This window comes from Mytilus galloprovincialis, chromosome 6, assembly GCF_965363235.1.
Source record: "Mytilus galloprovincialis chromosome 6, xbMytGall1.hap1.1, whole genome shotgun sequence".
Lineage (NCBI taxonomy): Eukaryota > Metazoa > Mollusca > Bivalvia > Mytilida > Mytilidae > Mytilus > Mytilus galloprovincialis.
The window spans coordinates 61,372,454-61,386,451 of record NC_134843.1 but is presented as its reverse complement, the minus strand read 5'-3'; the positions used below and the strand labels follow the sequence as shown (position 1 = coordinate 61,386,451).

Genomic DNA, 13,998 nt, shown 5'->3' with positions numbered 1-13,998 from the left:
GATGTTAATGGTGATAGTGAATTTACGGTACTTACTCTTCTAAGCTTGTTTACGAAGTTGAACAGCGAACATAGTACTACATATTAATATTTTCAGTTACAGGTTTAACGAGCTGATGTGTGATTGTTTATTTTACATTAGCTATAGGCATATTAGAGGACTCAGATCTCACAAAACATGTTTAATAAAGGCAACAGTAGTATACCGCTGTTCAAAACTCGTAACCCCGTCGCATCGTTAAGCTTGTCTTAGGTCAGGCACCCCTTCTTTTATAAAACAAAATCAATCCGAATTCTTTGGTAAAAAGTATAGCAAGTAACCGAAACACAGGTTTATTTTAATACGTTTTATTTTTCAGATTGAATACGATGTACTACAATATAGTTGTTAGACTAATTGTCATTGTATCGTATACAGACGTGGTTATATTATGTTTAGACAACTGCACCTGTTCCACAAGTTGGCCTTACATTGGACAAGTTACAGTAAACTGCAGTTCAGAAGGTTTGACTGTGATCCCAATCAACTTCCAAAGTGACTCATACTTCATGTAATATGTCTTTTATTATTCAGTCTGTAATCGTTAGTTATTTCTTCAAAACAGTTTATTACAAACAAACGATGATCATTTGAATTGAACAAGACGAAAATTATAAAACTACATGTCACAGAAAAGGGAGTAAAACACCATGCTCTAACGAAGCAAATTGTAAAGAATAAAAACATAGCAAAGAAACCCATCAAAACCTGTATAAATCACCACGCGGATACCAATGAAATATAGAATGTTAGTATGTCTGTAAGAAAAATCTAAAACCTTTTCTGCAAATGATATATTTTAAGTGGTAAACTCGCTTACATTTATATGTGTAGAATTTGTAATAAAGACTAAATATTTATATGTTTAACGATAAGATGAATCAGTTTGAAGTTAAGAAGGCATCACAAATACTTTCTATACATTTTGTTTTATCACAGATCTTACCGTGTTTTGTGTCTCAGTGGTTTCAACCCTTAAATGTGTTTGTTAGGTAACATTAGTATGACAATTTTGCAGTGTATCTCGAATCTACAGGCAGTTTTCGTGTAATATCGTGTTGCTTTTACTATTTCAGAAATATGGTTGACGACTCCATTTCCAAAATCGAAGACGGAGCATTTCAAAATAAAACTTTATCATATTATGTGTAAGTATAAGCTGTTTATATTTTCCTAATATTTAGTAATATGTTGTAGATTCAAATTTTCCTTTTCGTGCACAGAGAATCGAATGAAGAGTAGTCTAGCGATTTGGTATTTAAATCATTTTAACTATTTTGAAATTTTAGATAATGTCATTTTAATTTTTTTTAAACCCTTTTACAGAGGTTTGAGTGCATTTGCCAAGAAAGACACATTTGCAAATAACATCAAAATGATCAGCTTAGACAATCTGTAAGTATAAAGTTTATAAACATGTAGGTAACAGCTGAATGTTAAACGTGTTATATTTATATTTCTTTTCTCGTCTGTCTTTAAAAAGCCGACTAAATAGGAAAAGATAAGACGAAACTAACATACCATCAAACAGATAAAAGAAAATAGTTCTCCATTTCAGCAAATCGATCATTCTCCATCAACAATATCTATCATATTTGTTTTCTGTTTATTATTAGTTTGAGCATAAACCTGGCTTCTAATTTCAATTCGTCTAAGGATCTTATTTATCAAAGTAAACGTGAACTAGATGATAGTTCAGAAACATATAATGTGTCCTCTGTGTTTAGTTTTAAATTCTTATAAATCCGAATTAAGTTGTAATATTTGTCATCTTTGTACCTGTTATGTGAAAATAAACATATTTAATACCTTATTACTTACAGGTTGAAGCATATGCATATGTTTTACCTAAACATTAAGGACACTCAGTGTTTATGTGAAAAGAAAAAAATTGTTTTCTTTAAATTATGCTAATTTTGAGTGCACTATACGTGTATGCATCATATTCACTGGCATATGTCCTGTACATTATTTCCAGAAAGCAAACAGCTCCTGTTCTCATTCCCTTTTATCACATTTTTTTTTCACTAAAAAATTACGCGACATATTGTATGGTGCAGTAAAAGGGGGAAAGTTAATCTGAATTCCCGACAGCGGTTCCGTAATTATGTGGTTTTTTTTATTGTATTTGACAAGTTTGTTTTAATATTGCTGTCTTTGTTCAGAAGCCTCGATTGGTCCTGTTCTCAAACTGCCGTATCTTAATTACTAAATTATTAGAAATACAAAATCATACATGCACAATTAGTAATTCGTTTCATTTGATCATTCTTTTATGAACAGATATCTTCAGTCCTTCTGTGATTGCAATGTTCCCTTTTGGTCCTGGCTGAAATCAAAAGCGTTTACTATTGACAGTGTATCCTGTTTTGATCGGGATAATGTTCTACTGTCAAGTCTTCAAGCAAGCGATTTTGATAATTGTTTCTGTAAGTATTAAACACAACGATAATACATGTGTGAGAAAGGTTAAAGTTAACCATTTAATATATTTTAAACAATACTAATCGCAAATATGAAATATGCTTTGTAAGGGAGGCGTGCAAATTCGAGTCAATTGTCATGATATTGTGCTCTAATAATAAACAATGTGACTGTTTACAACTGTAAAATATTATAGTTATTGGTTAATCTTCAAGTTGAAAAATGGTTGAACAGTTATATATTTTTATATGTACCACTAGTAAATTAATTTTGAACTGAACAGCTGTTTACAGATTAAACCAGAAATTATTAAGTCATGATAATCACTCAAGTAATACTAGTATTTAGATTTACCCGAGTAGGCAACACTTCGGTGTTGATTATGCATCAATATAAATTATATGGTCACAGGTTTCAAAAGTATGAATTATTAGAAATACCGAGGATTTTTATCCCAGGCATAGATTGCCTAAACTGTATAACTTTTTGGAATTTTGGATTCTCATTTCTCTTCAACTTTGTACTTGTTTGGCTTTGTAACTATTTTGATCTGAGCGTCACAGATGAGTCTTGCGAATCAAATTGTAAGCCTTGTACAAGGCCGTAACTACCATTGAGGCAAGTGAGGCAATTGCCTCACTAAAGTTTAGACACTGATTTTTTTATGGTAACTAAATACGAAACTGAATGGTCATTTGTTGTTCTGTCCCAACCTTAATTTCTATAAGTCGTCATTATTCCTTTTAAATTATTTTTCCTTGATATAACTCATCATCTCAACGGGTGATGTTTCTCGATTACATCTGAGACTACTATAACACATACATGTGTTATAATAGTAGTCTCAGATTACATTAGCCTAGTAACGATAACCATCATGGATTATGGTAAAACAGGTTCTTGTAGAAAAAGGAAAAGCGATACTGAAGGTAAAGATGGAATAGTTCTAGTAAACTAATGGTGTTTATAATCACAACAGGGGTTAAGAGTCTGAGTACTGAATATAACTTCATTGGAACTAATCCGAGAACTATAAATTGACTGACAAATCAAGTACTGGGCATCGCAAGGGGCATATTCTCCGGTTCACCAACATACTCGTTCTCTTACAGATAAACAAAATATACATAACATGAAACATGCATGGATTAGTTTTCATCAATGTTTCTTTAACCTTATACATTGAAAGAACATCCCGTGTTCCATTTTGACATTATTTAGATTTTGTCTCTTCTAAATCGGGACTTCGGAATTTCGTGTCATTATATTCGGGTTTCGGTATCGGACACCCTAAACCATAAACCCCTAACCCCTAAATTTATTGATTCTTGAAATGAAAATATCTTACCACTGACTATTCCCAGAAATAATTTAAAATCACGGAACTATATGGAAACGGCAAAAACACCCGTTTTATTCCCCTGTACCCATATCATACAAGTCAACTAACTCTAGGTAGAATCATCTATACATGTATCTTATCTCATTCTATCCATGCATAGTTTGTTTACTCTTTGTCGGCATAAAAGCGAGTTTGAAACTTGTAACAACGACTGTATGATGGTGCTTACAGTAAGCTTAATTCCTTTTTGCAAACAAAACTGTTACTACCGATGGTGCTTACAGAAAAGCTTAATTCCCTTTTGCAAACAAAACTGTTACTACCGATGCTGCTACCGAAATGCTGATTGAGAAGGAATCGGAAGAAGATGTCAATTATCATGATCATAGTGTTGATGATAGTGAGCTACCGCTAGAACAACAGAATCCCCTGAAACGACTCAAAACTTGGGAATAGCCATGTATGAGTGGCAAGAGATTGTGCTGTCTTCCCATGCTCAATGTTCATCGCGATAAGGATGTCAGCAGACCAAATATATTGAAAAGATTTGAAGAAACCGGCCATAAAAAAATTAGCAAACTTTACTGAATCGATGTTTTTTATGTTCTGGTGACACTCAAATGGATATTTGGATGTTTATCTGACTTATAAATTTAAATAAAGTTATAAAAAATTTGGTGTTAGTAAATGTCTTTAAAAATGAAAAATTATTATAAAAAGTGTCCAAACATAAAACATTGTCAAACTCTCTGGAAATGCCTAGAATGCAGGATTTTGCACCATTCATTCCGACATACCCTCCCAAAAATTTTCAATTTTTTTGCCTCACTAAAATATTAGGTCTAGTTACGGCCTTGCCTTGTACCTTCGATAACAATATAGATTACCTTAGCCGTATCTGGCACAACTTTTTCGAATTTAGGGTCCTCAATGCTCTTCAACTTTATACTTGTTTGGCTTCCTCACTTTTTTATCTGACGTCACTGATGAATCCCTTGAAGACGATAAGTTTGTATCGCGTATCAAATATTAAGCCTGGTAACTTTGATAACCATTAGCCAAAACAGTAAATTCAGAACTGTGCCGATAATAAGCTTTCTTTCAATAAAGATCTGTTCAGTCTTCGTTCAGGCGATTAAATGTTCGATATTTACTTGTAAACAACAACATCATTGCCATTGTTTACAAAGCTACTACCGAACAGTAATGAATTGGATATACGTGACATTATCTGAACAGTACTAAATTAACTGTAGTGGATAAGACTGTCAACTGAACATGACTGCATAATTAGTTCTTCAGATTTCGGTGATGTTGTGATGAACATGACTGTTGAAGACTAAAACTAATTTACGGATTTTAAAAATTGTGAGATGACATATTCATAAGACAGTTTTAAGATATATTGAAAAAGTCCAACGTGACTCTCAGCTTTATCCAAGTGCAACAAAGACATACATATGATGTTTACATGAGACTTGAATAAAGAAACACATTTTTTTTAATAAAAGCCAACACGAAATTTACATTGGTAATCTAAAGAAACATGTTTTGCCAGGAGCTCTCACAGACACTGGATATATAAATTTAGATTGTTTGTGTAGACCAGAAGTTGTATTAATACGATAACGCTCCCAGATTTTACAAACTCATCAAAGATAAGAAAGTTCATTTGTCACAGATTTAAATTGAGATTGATATGCAAATGTATTTCATGTTTTACTCGCTGCATGTTATGTTTGTTTTCTGTTGCTTCAACTGATAGATCTATTGTTGACACTGTTTACAATTTCGCTGTATATGTTAACACTCTCATAATTTCTAAAAAGAAATAGTTTTTCTGTGTTCAATTTCAATGTAAATTTACAAGTAAATAAACTCATCATAAATGTTTTGTTTTTCTATTTCGTATTCAGTTCAAAGGTAAACTAGTTTAAGTGTTGAACAAGAAAACATAAAACAAGAGCCATAAACCCCATAAAACAATGTAACCCATGCAATCATATTACATTTGGCTTATATACTTAATTAATTCAGTTTACAGAAATCTAAAACATTATCATTGCATGAGTAAATGTTCAAAATGTGTTAATCGCTATTCACAGACAATTCTTGTCATCCGGATTACTGTTCAAATGGAGGATCTTGTAGTCAGGACAGTTATAGCGATTTAATATGCTCCTGTGTTAGTAGCTGGAGAGATGCTTTATGTACAGGTTAGAAATATAAATTATTAATTAACGTGTTACGGGATACGCTTCCCTTTTTTTTTAAGAAAGCATCATATGGATTTTTAAACGGATGTAATTTGTTTTGTGTCAAAATGCTGGACTTTTCAAAACAATTTGTTCATTAAATGACTTCAGGGCAAGCTCTTATAATAATAAAGACATATTGTAAACCAATGAATAAAGTTGCATAGAATAACTGAAACATACATAAAAAGTGTACGGATAGAGATAGAGAAACCACTATGTAGTACAAGTTCGTAATATAAATATACTTAACGGGTCGCCTCATCAAAAACACATTACTGTATGATATATGATTTATCTTCCAGTGGTATTGAATATTTTAAAGAAACAATACCATTGTACACCATTTTGTGATTAATTATTTCAACGAAAAAAATAAATGGTAATTTGGACACTCGGTGATAAATCCTTTCATTAAAGTTTATTTACTGTGCCATGGAAATGTTTTATCACTGATACTGAAACGTCTTATTTATGAATATTATAAACAATTCTATAACTTTGAATGCTATGTTTTGATCATCGTCTCTTGCGTTCAATATGGTGACCCTTTGAAGTAAAAAATAAATGTACATAAAAATAAATCTTTCTTATCATGCTTATACCTGCATAGTTAATTCATTGTATAATAATATTTCTACCATGGTTGTTGTAACTTGTCAAGTATGCACATGTGCTGTCTTTTGTATGACATGATTTGAAATTTTTTTTGAAAAAGAAAAGTTCTTCATTCATTTTCTAGGAATTACTTTCGAAAATATAGAGAACAAAATCAAAATCTCTTTTTATGGTTAAATATAAAAAGATCACCATTGATTATGTTAGGATATGTCTAGTTGCTCAGTCTTGTGTTTTCTATATTGTATATTTTAGACTGATGTATGTTTTATGATCGTGTTCTGATTTTTTACCATGAAATTTGTAGGTTGCCATCAACTGATAAATTTCAATATATTGTATCTTCTGTTTCTCTTTAAAAAGTTCTCAATTACTGATTTCTTATAATATAGTAGTAAAAAGCTTTACATTGTATATTTTGTGTGGATTGCTTTGTAATGATATAATCATTTACTAACCTTAACATATATATATTTATTGATATTGTTATGTGAGTTAACAATAACTGTTATTAAATTTAGTCATATGTTTGTACTTATTTAACATATTTGAATAACATATTTTATTTTATAGCGCTATTTCATTAAGGTAAATGTTGTTATAGATAAATTCCATCGTCAGTAATGCAAATGCATATTACAGATGATTATTAATTTACTCTCAATGTTTATATCTTGTTTGCTATTTTTCTGTTACAACAAATACATTTCGTCTTATATTTTACAGGTTTGAACATGGCTGTGAACATTGCGATTGCATAATAGCTCATTAACTTTTTGTTTAAGTGAAAAACGATGGTTAATCGTATTCAGTTATGTCGCAATAAAGGATTGCAGAACAAAATTGCACCTGGTAATCTGTACCAAATATAATATATGATGGTCTACCATTTTGACCAACAAGATAGACATTTTTAATAGATTTATACACTAAGCTTAGTTGCATTCAATTTTAGATTACGTGTATCTTTAGTCATTTATCTTGCTCTGTGTAAGTGTTCTATGGGTTTTATCGTTAAATCTTCTTGTAACAGAGTTTATATGTTCAGCAATTGAGAAACTCGTATTTAATTTGTCGTTACGGTTTGTGGGAGTACATAGGGATTTTATTTTGACAATATTCTCTGGATCATGTTTTTAGCAGAAAGATAGAACAATCAAATCATAATGGAAAAGAAAGACTGTTTAAGTGTCAATATTCTATACAGGGGCATTAAGAAGGGCATCTTTAGTTCAAATATTATGTATGGAATCAAAACTAATACATACCTAGCTCAAATTTACTAAAGTTCTCATGGGTTGTAGGATTTAATAATTTGTGGATTCATTAAATCACAAATCACATTCACAGTAGCTAAATAAAGCATGCATTCAGATTCGTTAAGAATTATTCCCAGCAAGTGTTATGATCAAGATAAGGGTTTCATGTTCCCGGATGTACATGACAGATCAACCATTGCTCATGGTTTTATAATATCAATTAAAAGAACACTAAATACACAGAATTATAGCTGTTACGTTTGGGTTTTGTTTTTATTTCAATTTGAGTTTTACTTTTTTTTAAATCAATCTGAAAATGAAATTAAAAAAAAAACTACTACTGCCACCAGTGTTTTGATTTATTCATTCGTTGTTGGTTACTTAACCGTCAGTGTCAACTATTTCATGCATATTTAGAACGACTAGTTATTTGAAGAAACACGCGAATTTCTCACTTTGTAGTTAAGTACATTAATAACATTAATCATTGAAGTTGATTTGATGTGTACGAACTACGTGTCTGTTTAACCTACACTCAACATTGTTGCATTCTTATAAATTGTTTGTCCCTTATAAATTTTATATATATGTCTTTTCAGGGAACCTTTATTCTCATGCTAGGCTGCAGTACTCATATGGTAATAGGTCGCATTCGGTAACGTCACAATAAAACAAGGATAATTCGGTAATACTTAACACATGTACAACATATATTTTTTCGTATGTGACAAAACCAATTGACCAAACTATGATGATGTTTGTAAAATTTCCAAAATGAAGACTTCAACTAAAGCGCTTGGAAGCCTGAATGCAATATCTACCTTTATGGTAACCCTGCATCAAAGTTACAATGATAGTAAAGCTATAATGATATTGGTGACATATTATCTTTTTCAGAAAAGACGCGGGCAATTTGGAAAAAATTGAAATATTTTCCTAAGTGACTATGAAAAGAATTCATTTGAAATCTGAATGAATTCAGACATGATTAGTTCCTTCCTCTATTTCAGGCACAGACGGTCAAAGTCGCTTTCAAACAAAAGTGTCCCTGAAACAATCACACATTCATGTATTGTGCTTACATTCAGAATAAAACTAGTCCTACCATTAAAAGACTATAACAGACAATTTAATGAAACTGTTCGTCTTTTATTTCAAATATTCAAGAGAACGGATTTAGTTACTATAAGTTTTGTTCAATGTGTATTCATTAAAAGATATGCATTTCATCTGTTTATATATTGTTATTGAAATAGTAAAATATGAACGATAAAAACGATATTGTATATAATGAACAATTTGGTTATCAAAATGGTTATAGTACAGAGAACCAAATCACTTGGACTATTGGACAAAACGCAACTAAAAGTCAAGAGATCATTTATTGACTAGTATATTATTAGAAAGACATGTATGGTTATATGAGCGGAATTTCGAAATGCTAAAATTATGGTATTCATTCTTTGTACTGAAAGTTTTATTATAAAGTCGTTCTGAACCAAACTTAGTAACAAGTAGTAATAAATGCACAAACTGGGCAACTTGTATTATAAAATGATTTACGGTCTTGATTACGATACTGATTAAGACAACCATTGGTTACTTTATTTGGATTGTTCGTTTTTTTCTATTAAGCAAACATCGGATATATAACCCTATAACCAAGCAAAACAAGAGATACTCTTGAAACATTACAAAAGTGTAGAATATATATGTATGTTGTATTGAATGTAGAATTACAATTTTATTTACGAAAATGTATTCCTCTAAGGTCTTGTCAATAAACTCATCATAGATACCAGGACTAAATTTAGTATATACGCCAGACGCGCGTCTCGTCTACAAAAGACTCATCAGTGACGCTCGAATCCAAAAAAGTTCAAAGGCCAAATAAAGTACGAAGTTGAAGAGCATTGAGGACCAAAATTCCTAAAAGTTTCGCCAACTACAGCTAGGGTAATCTTTGCCTGAGGTAGAAAAGTCTTAGTATTTCAAAAAAATCAAAAATTTATAAACAGTAAATTTATCAATATAACCATATCAATGACAATTCATGTCAGCACAAAAAGTGCTGACTACTGGGCTTGTGATACCCTCGATAAAATACAATAGGTAACGAAAAACCGTTGTCCTCTTACAATATATGTATTGTAACACAAGGGGGGGGGGGGATCTACGTCATCACGCAGGGTGTCGGCGATTGAAATTGGACCACCATCTTGTCGCTTCAAGGTAAGAATTTCACTTATTATGCCAGTTATATGAGGGTTATGATTATACAAAATAGTCCACCAAAGACTATATAAAGTAGGAAAATAAATGAGCCATCGCTCAATATTATTGGTTATCTCAATTTTGCAAACACTTCGATACCAGTTTTAGGAATTAGGTCAAACATGCAGGATATCGGCAAAATGTTTCATAACAACATCTTGATTATCAAGAACCGCCTACTTTTTCAACAAATGAACACGTCCAAATTCTTTATTGTACTCGGGGAAAATACTTGTTACTGACAAATATCCGTCATTATGGCCGATAAACGTCTTATTTTTAAAAAATGGAAAAAGTAAGATCTACAAATAAGTCAACATGACCAAAATGGTCAGTTGACCCCTTAAGGAGTTATTGCCATTTATAGTCATTTTTTACCAATTTTTCGTAAATTTTTTTGATCTTTTACAAAAATCTTCTTCTCTGAAACTACTGGGCCAAATTTAACCATACTTGGCCACAATCATCATTGAGGTATCAAGTTTTTAAAAAATGTGTGCGGTGACCCAGTCAACCAACCAAGATGGTCACCATGGCTAAAAATAGAACATAGGGGTAAAATGAAGATTGTGGCTTATAACTCTGAAACCAAAGCATTTAGAGCAAATCGGATATGAGGTAAATTGTTTATCAAGTTAAGATCTATCTGACCTGAAATTTTCAGACGAATCGGACAACATGTTGTTGGGTTGCTGAATTGGTAATTTTTTGATATTATTGTAGATAGAGATAAACTGTAAACATCAATAATGTTCACCAAAGTAAGATCTACAAATAAGTCAAATGACCAAAATGGTCAGTTGAACCCTTAAGGAGTTATTGCCTTTAGAGTCAATTTTTAACACTTTTCATAAAGAGGTAGGGCCAATTTGTCGGGATTTTTTTTCATTCGATAAGATAGGTAAATCATGTTTTAAATAGCCCGATAGATGCTAATTATAGTTCATAAAAATACGTCACATCATCTATTTTCATACCTTGAACAGGTATTCCTACAAAAATAAGGCCAAGACTATTGATTTTATTTTATTATTAACATCCTTTATGCAAGGTACCATACCACGGAACTTGTCAAGGAGCCAAATAATATCGAACACATTCAAATTGTGTTTTTCTCATTCTGAATTTATGTATATCTGTATATGTCCTGGTCTTTCAAGGTTTTATCGTCTATAAGATAAGATAAGGTAATACATGTATATATTTTAACCGGAGAATATCTTACATCAGTTGTTCATAGATCACCCTGGGTTACTTACACATGTTATATTGCCTTTTCTGGCATTTTAACAAATCGGCCCTTCGTTGTGATACAGATGCAACAGCTTCTTGATGTTTTACCTACAATCACGATGTTCTGTTGTGTTGTTTTATTTTCTGATGACTTAGGTACCGGTATAGGGACGGTCGTAAAACTTTCAGTACTAGTATCTACACAGTTTGTGAATTGTCGAAAAAAAATGCCTTATTTTAAGCTATGTGTATATTACACCCGCAACATTTGGGCTTCATTGCTATAGAATCAATTCTCGTGGTATTGGTTATGTACAGACACCTACATCAGTTTGACGGCAGTTGTTCCTTGAATAGAAAGTCAAGAGTATGGACAGTCATAGGAATGCACACAATAAGCGATACATTTTTTTTTCTTTAATACATGTAAAATTATATACTAGTAAATTATATAGTCAAAATGAACCAGAATGACTCTATGAATTAAGCAAACATCCGATAAAATATGATAGAAACATTAAAATTTAATATAACAACACAAAAAAAATGCAAATATACTGAGCGAGATTCGAACACTTTCTTTAAAACCATCATTCATTAGTAGTTCTGTGCTCTACTGATAGAGCCACGGTGATGCTTATCCATATATTTCTTATTAAGGAGCTATATCGGTACAATTTAGCGATGTCACAATTTTTTCTTTAAAATGTTGTTTTTTATGTAATAAGGACACACTAAACCAATTTCATTTCTGAGGGAAAAAGTAAAATGAATTACAAGTCATAAAAAAATGTAACTTTTTTTTTTTTTATTTGAAATGTCCTTCTGGGGGGATTCCCTGTTTTTCCCACCTAAAAACACCCGAAATTCCGCATAATGTACTTTGATCCTTTTTGAGGGTTAAATTAACTATTGATCACACGTATCATAATATATGTAAATCGAGATATTGATCAAAAAGTATTTTTATTTTTTGTTTTATAGTAAATTTTATTCTGTCGGCACTTTTTGAAATTGGCCCTTCTGTGAAAAAAATTCCAGACAAATTGGCCCTACCTCTTTTGTAAATTTTTGTAAATTTTTAACAAAATATTTTCCTCTGTAACTAATGGGCCATTATAGATGAAGATTATTGTAAGTAGCAAGAATGTTCAGTAAAGTAAGATCTACAAACACATCACCATCACCAAAACACAATTTTGTCATTAATCCGTATGTGTCTTTTGTTTAATATGCACATAGACCAAGGTGAGCTAGTTTAATTTCTTACCTTCTTACGATCTTGTACATAAACAACAATATCAACATTTAGGACAATATCATTATATATAGAATAACCATACATTGTCTCGAAATATCAATGTTATTTGTATAAGGCTTAGAAACAGGTAGAAAGCGAGGCTGTGCCGAGCATTTCTACCTGTTTCGAGTCGAGTACAATAACAGATTGATATTTCGAGACAATGTATGGTTATTCTTTATATACTGCAACTCTTTTATAACTGTTCAAAATGAAGTATTTATGGTAAAAACCGTCATTCTGTAATTGTGAGCGGACAACGTAAAATTGCCGCGAACCTGTATGTTTTATTGACGTCATAAATAAAACTCTACGGAAACACATTGTCAACGTCATAAACAAGGTGATATACGGTCAGTGACTGTATATCACATATGAATATACGATCAATGCAATTTGACTGCTCAAATAGCACAGCTGCAGTATATATATATATATATATATGTAATATATAATGATAGGATAATATTAATACTAATATATTAATATGCATACAAGAATGATAGAATTATGTTGCTATCATTATAAAAGTATATGTACACCAAAAATAAAATGTTTCATCCATGCAAACGGTTTAATATTTTTTTCCTGTCATCATATAAACTATACTAGAACACACCCGCGAAATCGCGGGCATTCAGAGCGTAGTTTAAAGTATCGGTATGTAAAGTGTTGTTGGAAGAATTTTGTTAAATACAGAATGACTGGAGAATTTCAGCAAAAGTGTCATAAGTCATAGGTTATTGGGGACAGGAAAATGGTTTTTTTTACCCTCCACCTTTATTTCCAAAGTTCACAATTTTTGGTTTTCTATCAATTTCAATATGAACATACATTTAGTATGTTATGAACATTTATTTAAGTAAGGAGCCTGTAATTCAGTGGTTGTCGTTTGTTTATGTGTTACATATTTGTTTTTCGTTCATTTTTTGTACATAAATAAGGCCGCTAGTTTTCTCGTTTGCATTGTTTTACATTGTCATTTCGGGGCCTTTTGAAGCTGAGTATGCGGTATGGGCTTTGCTCTTTGTTGAAGGCCGTACGGTAACCTATAATTGTTAATTTCTGTGTCATTTTGGTCTCTTGTGGAGAGTTGTCTCAACATGGCAATCACACCACATCTTCTTTTTTTTTTTGTAATCAATGAATTTTGTAAAAGATTTAATGACTGGAGAATTTCAGAAAAAGTATCAAAAGTTCACATGAATAATTTTAGCGCTTATCTGTATATTATGAACATTCATTACTATATAA

General features: G+C 31.5%; 1 protein-coding gene across 2 annotated transcripts; it reads left to right on the top strand.

The window, feature by feature from the left end:
* The first annotated feature begins 350 nt into the window (after nt 1-350).
* LOC143080042 (uncharacterized) lies at nt 351-9,802 on the top strand. Of its 2 annotated transcripts, XR_012979603.1 has the most exons (6): nt 351-550; nt 1,116-1,187; nt 1,366-1,434; nt 2,323-2,468; nt 5,911-8,622; nt 8,948-9,802. XR_012979603.1 is itself a non-coding variant. In XM_076255684.1 (5 exons), exons 1-5 carry the CDS (start codon nt 369-371, stop codon nt 6,024-6,026), a joined length of 585 nt encoding a protein of 194 aa, XP_076111799.1. In that variant the 5' UTR covers nt 351-368; the 3' UTR covers nt 6,027-9,801. The 2 variants fall into 2 exon arrangements, 1 of the variants encoding a protein (XP_076111799.1); XM_076255684.1 differs by having other exon boundaries at nt 5,911-9,801.
* The last annotated feature ends 4,196 nt before the right edge of the window (nt 9,803-13,998 follow it).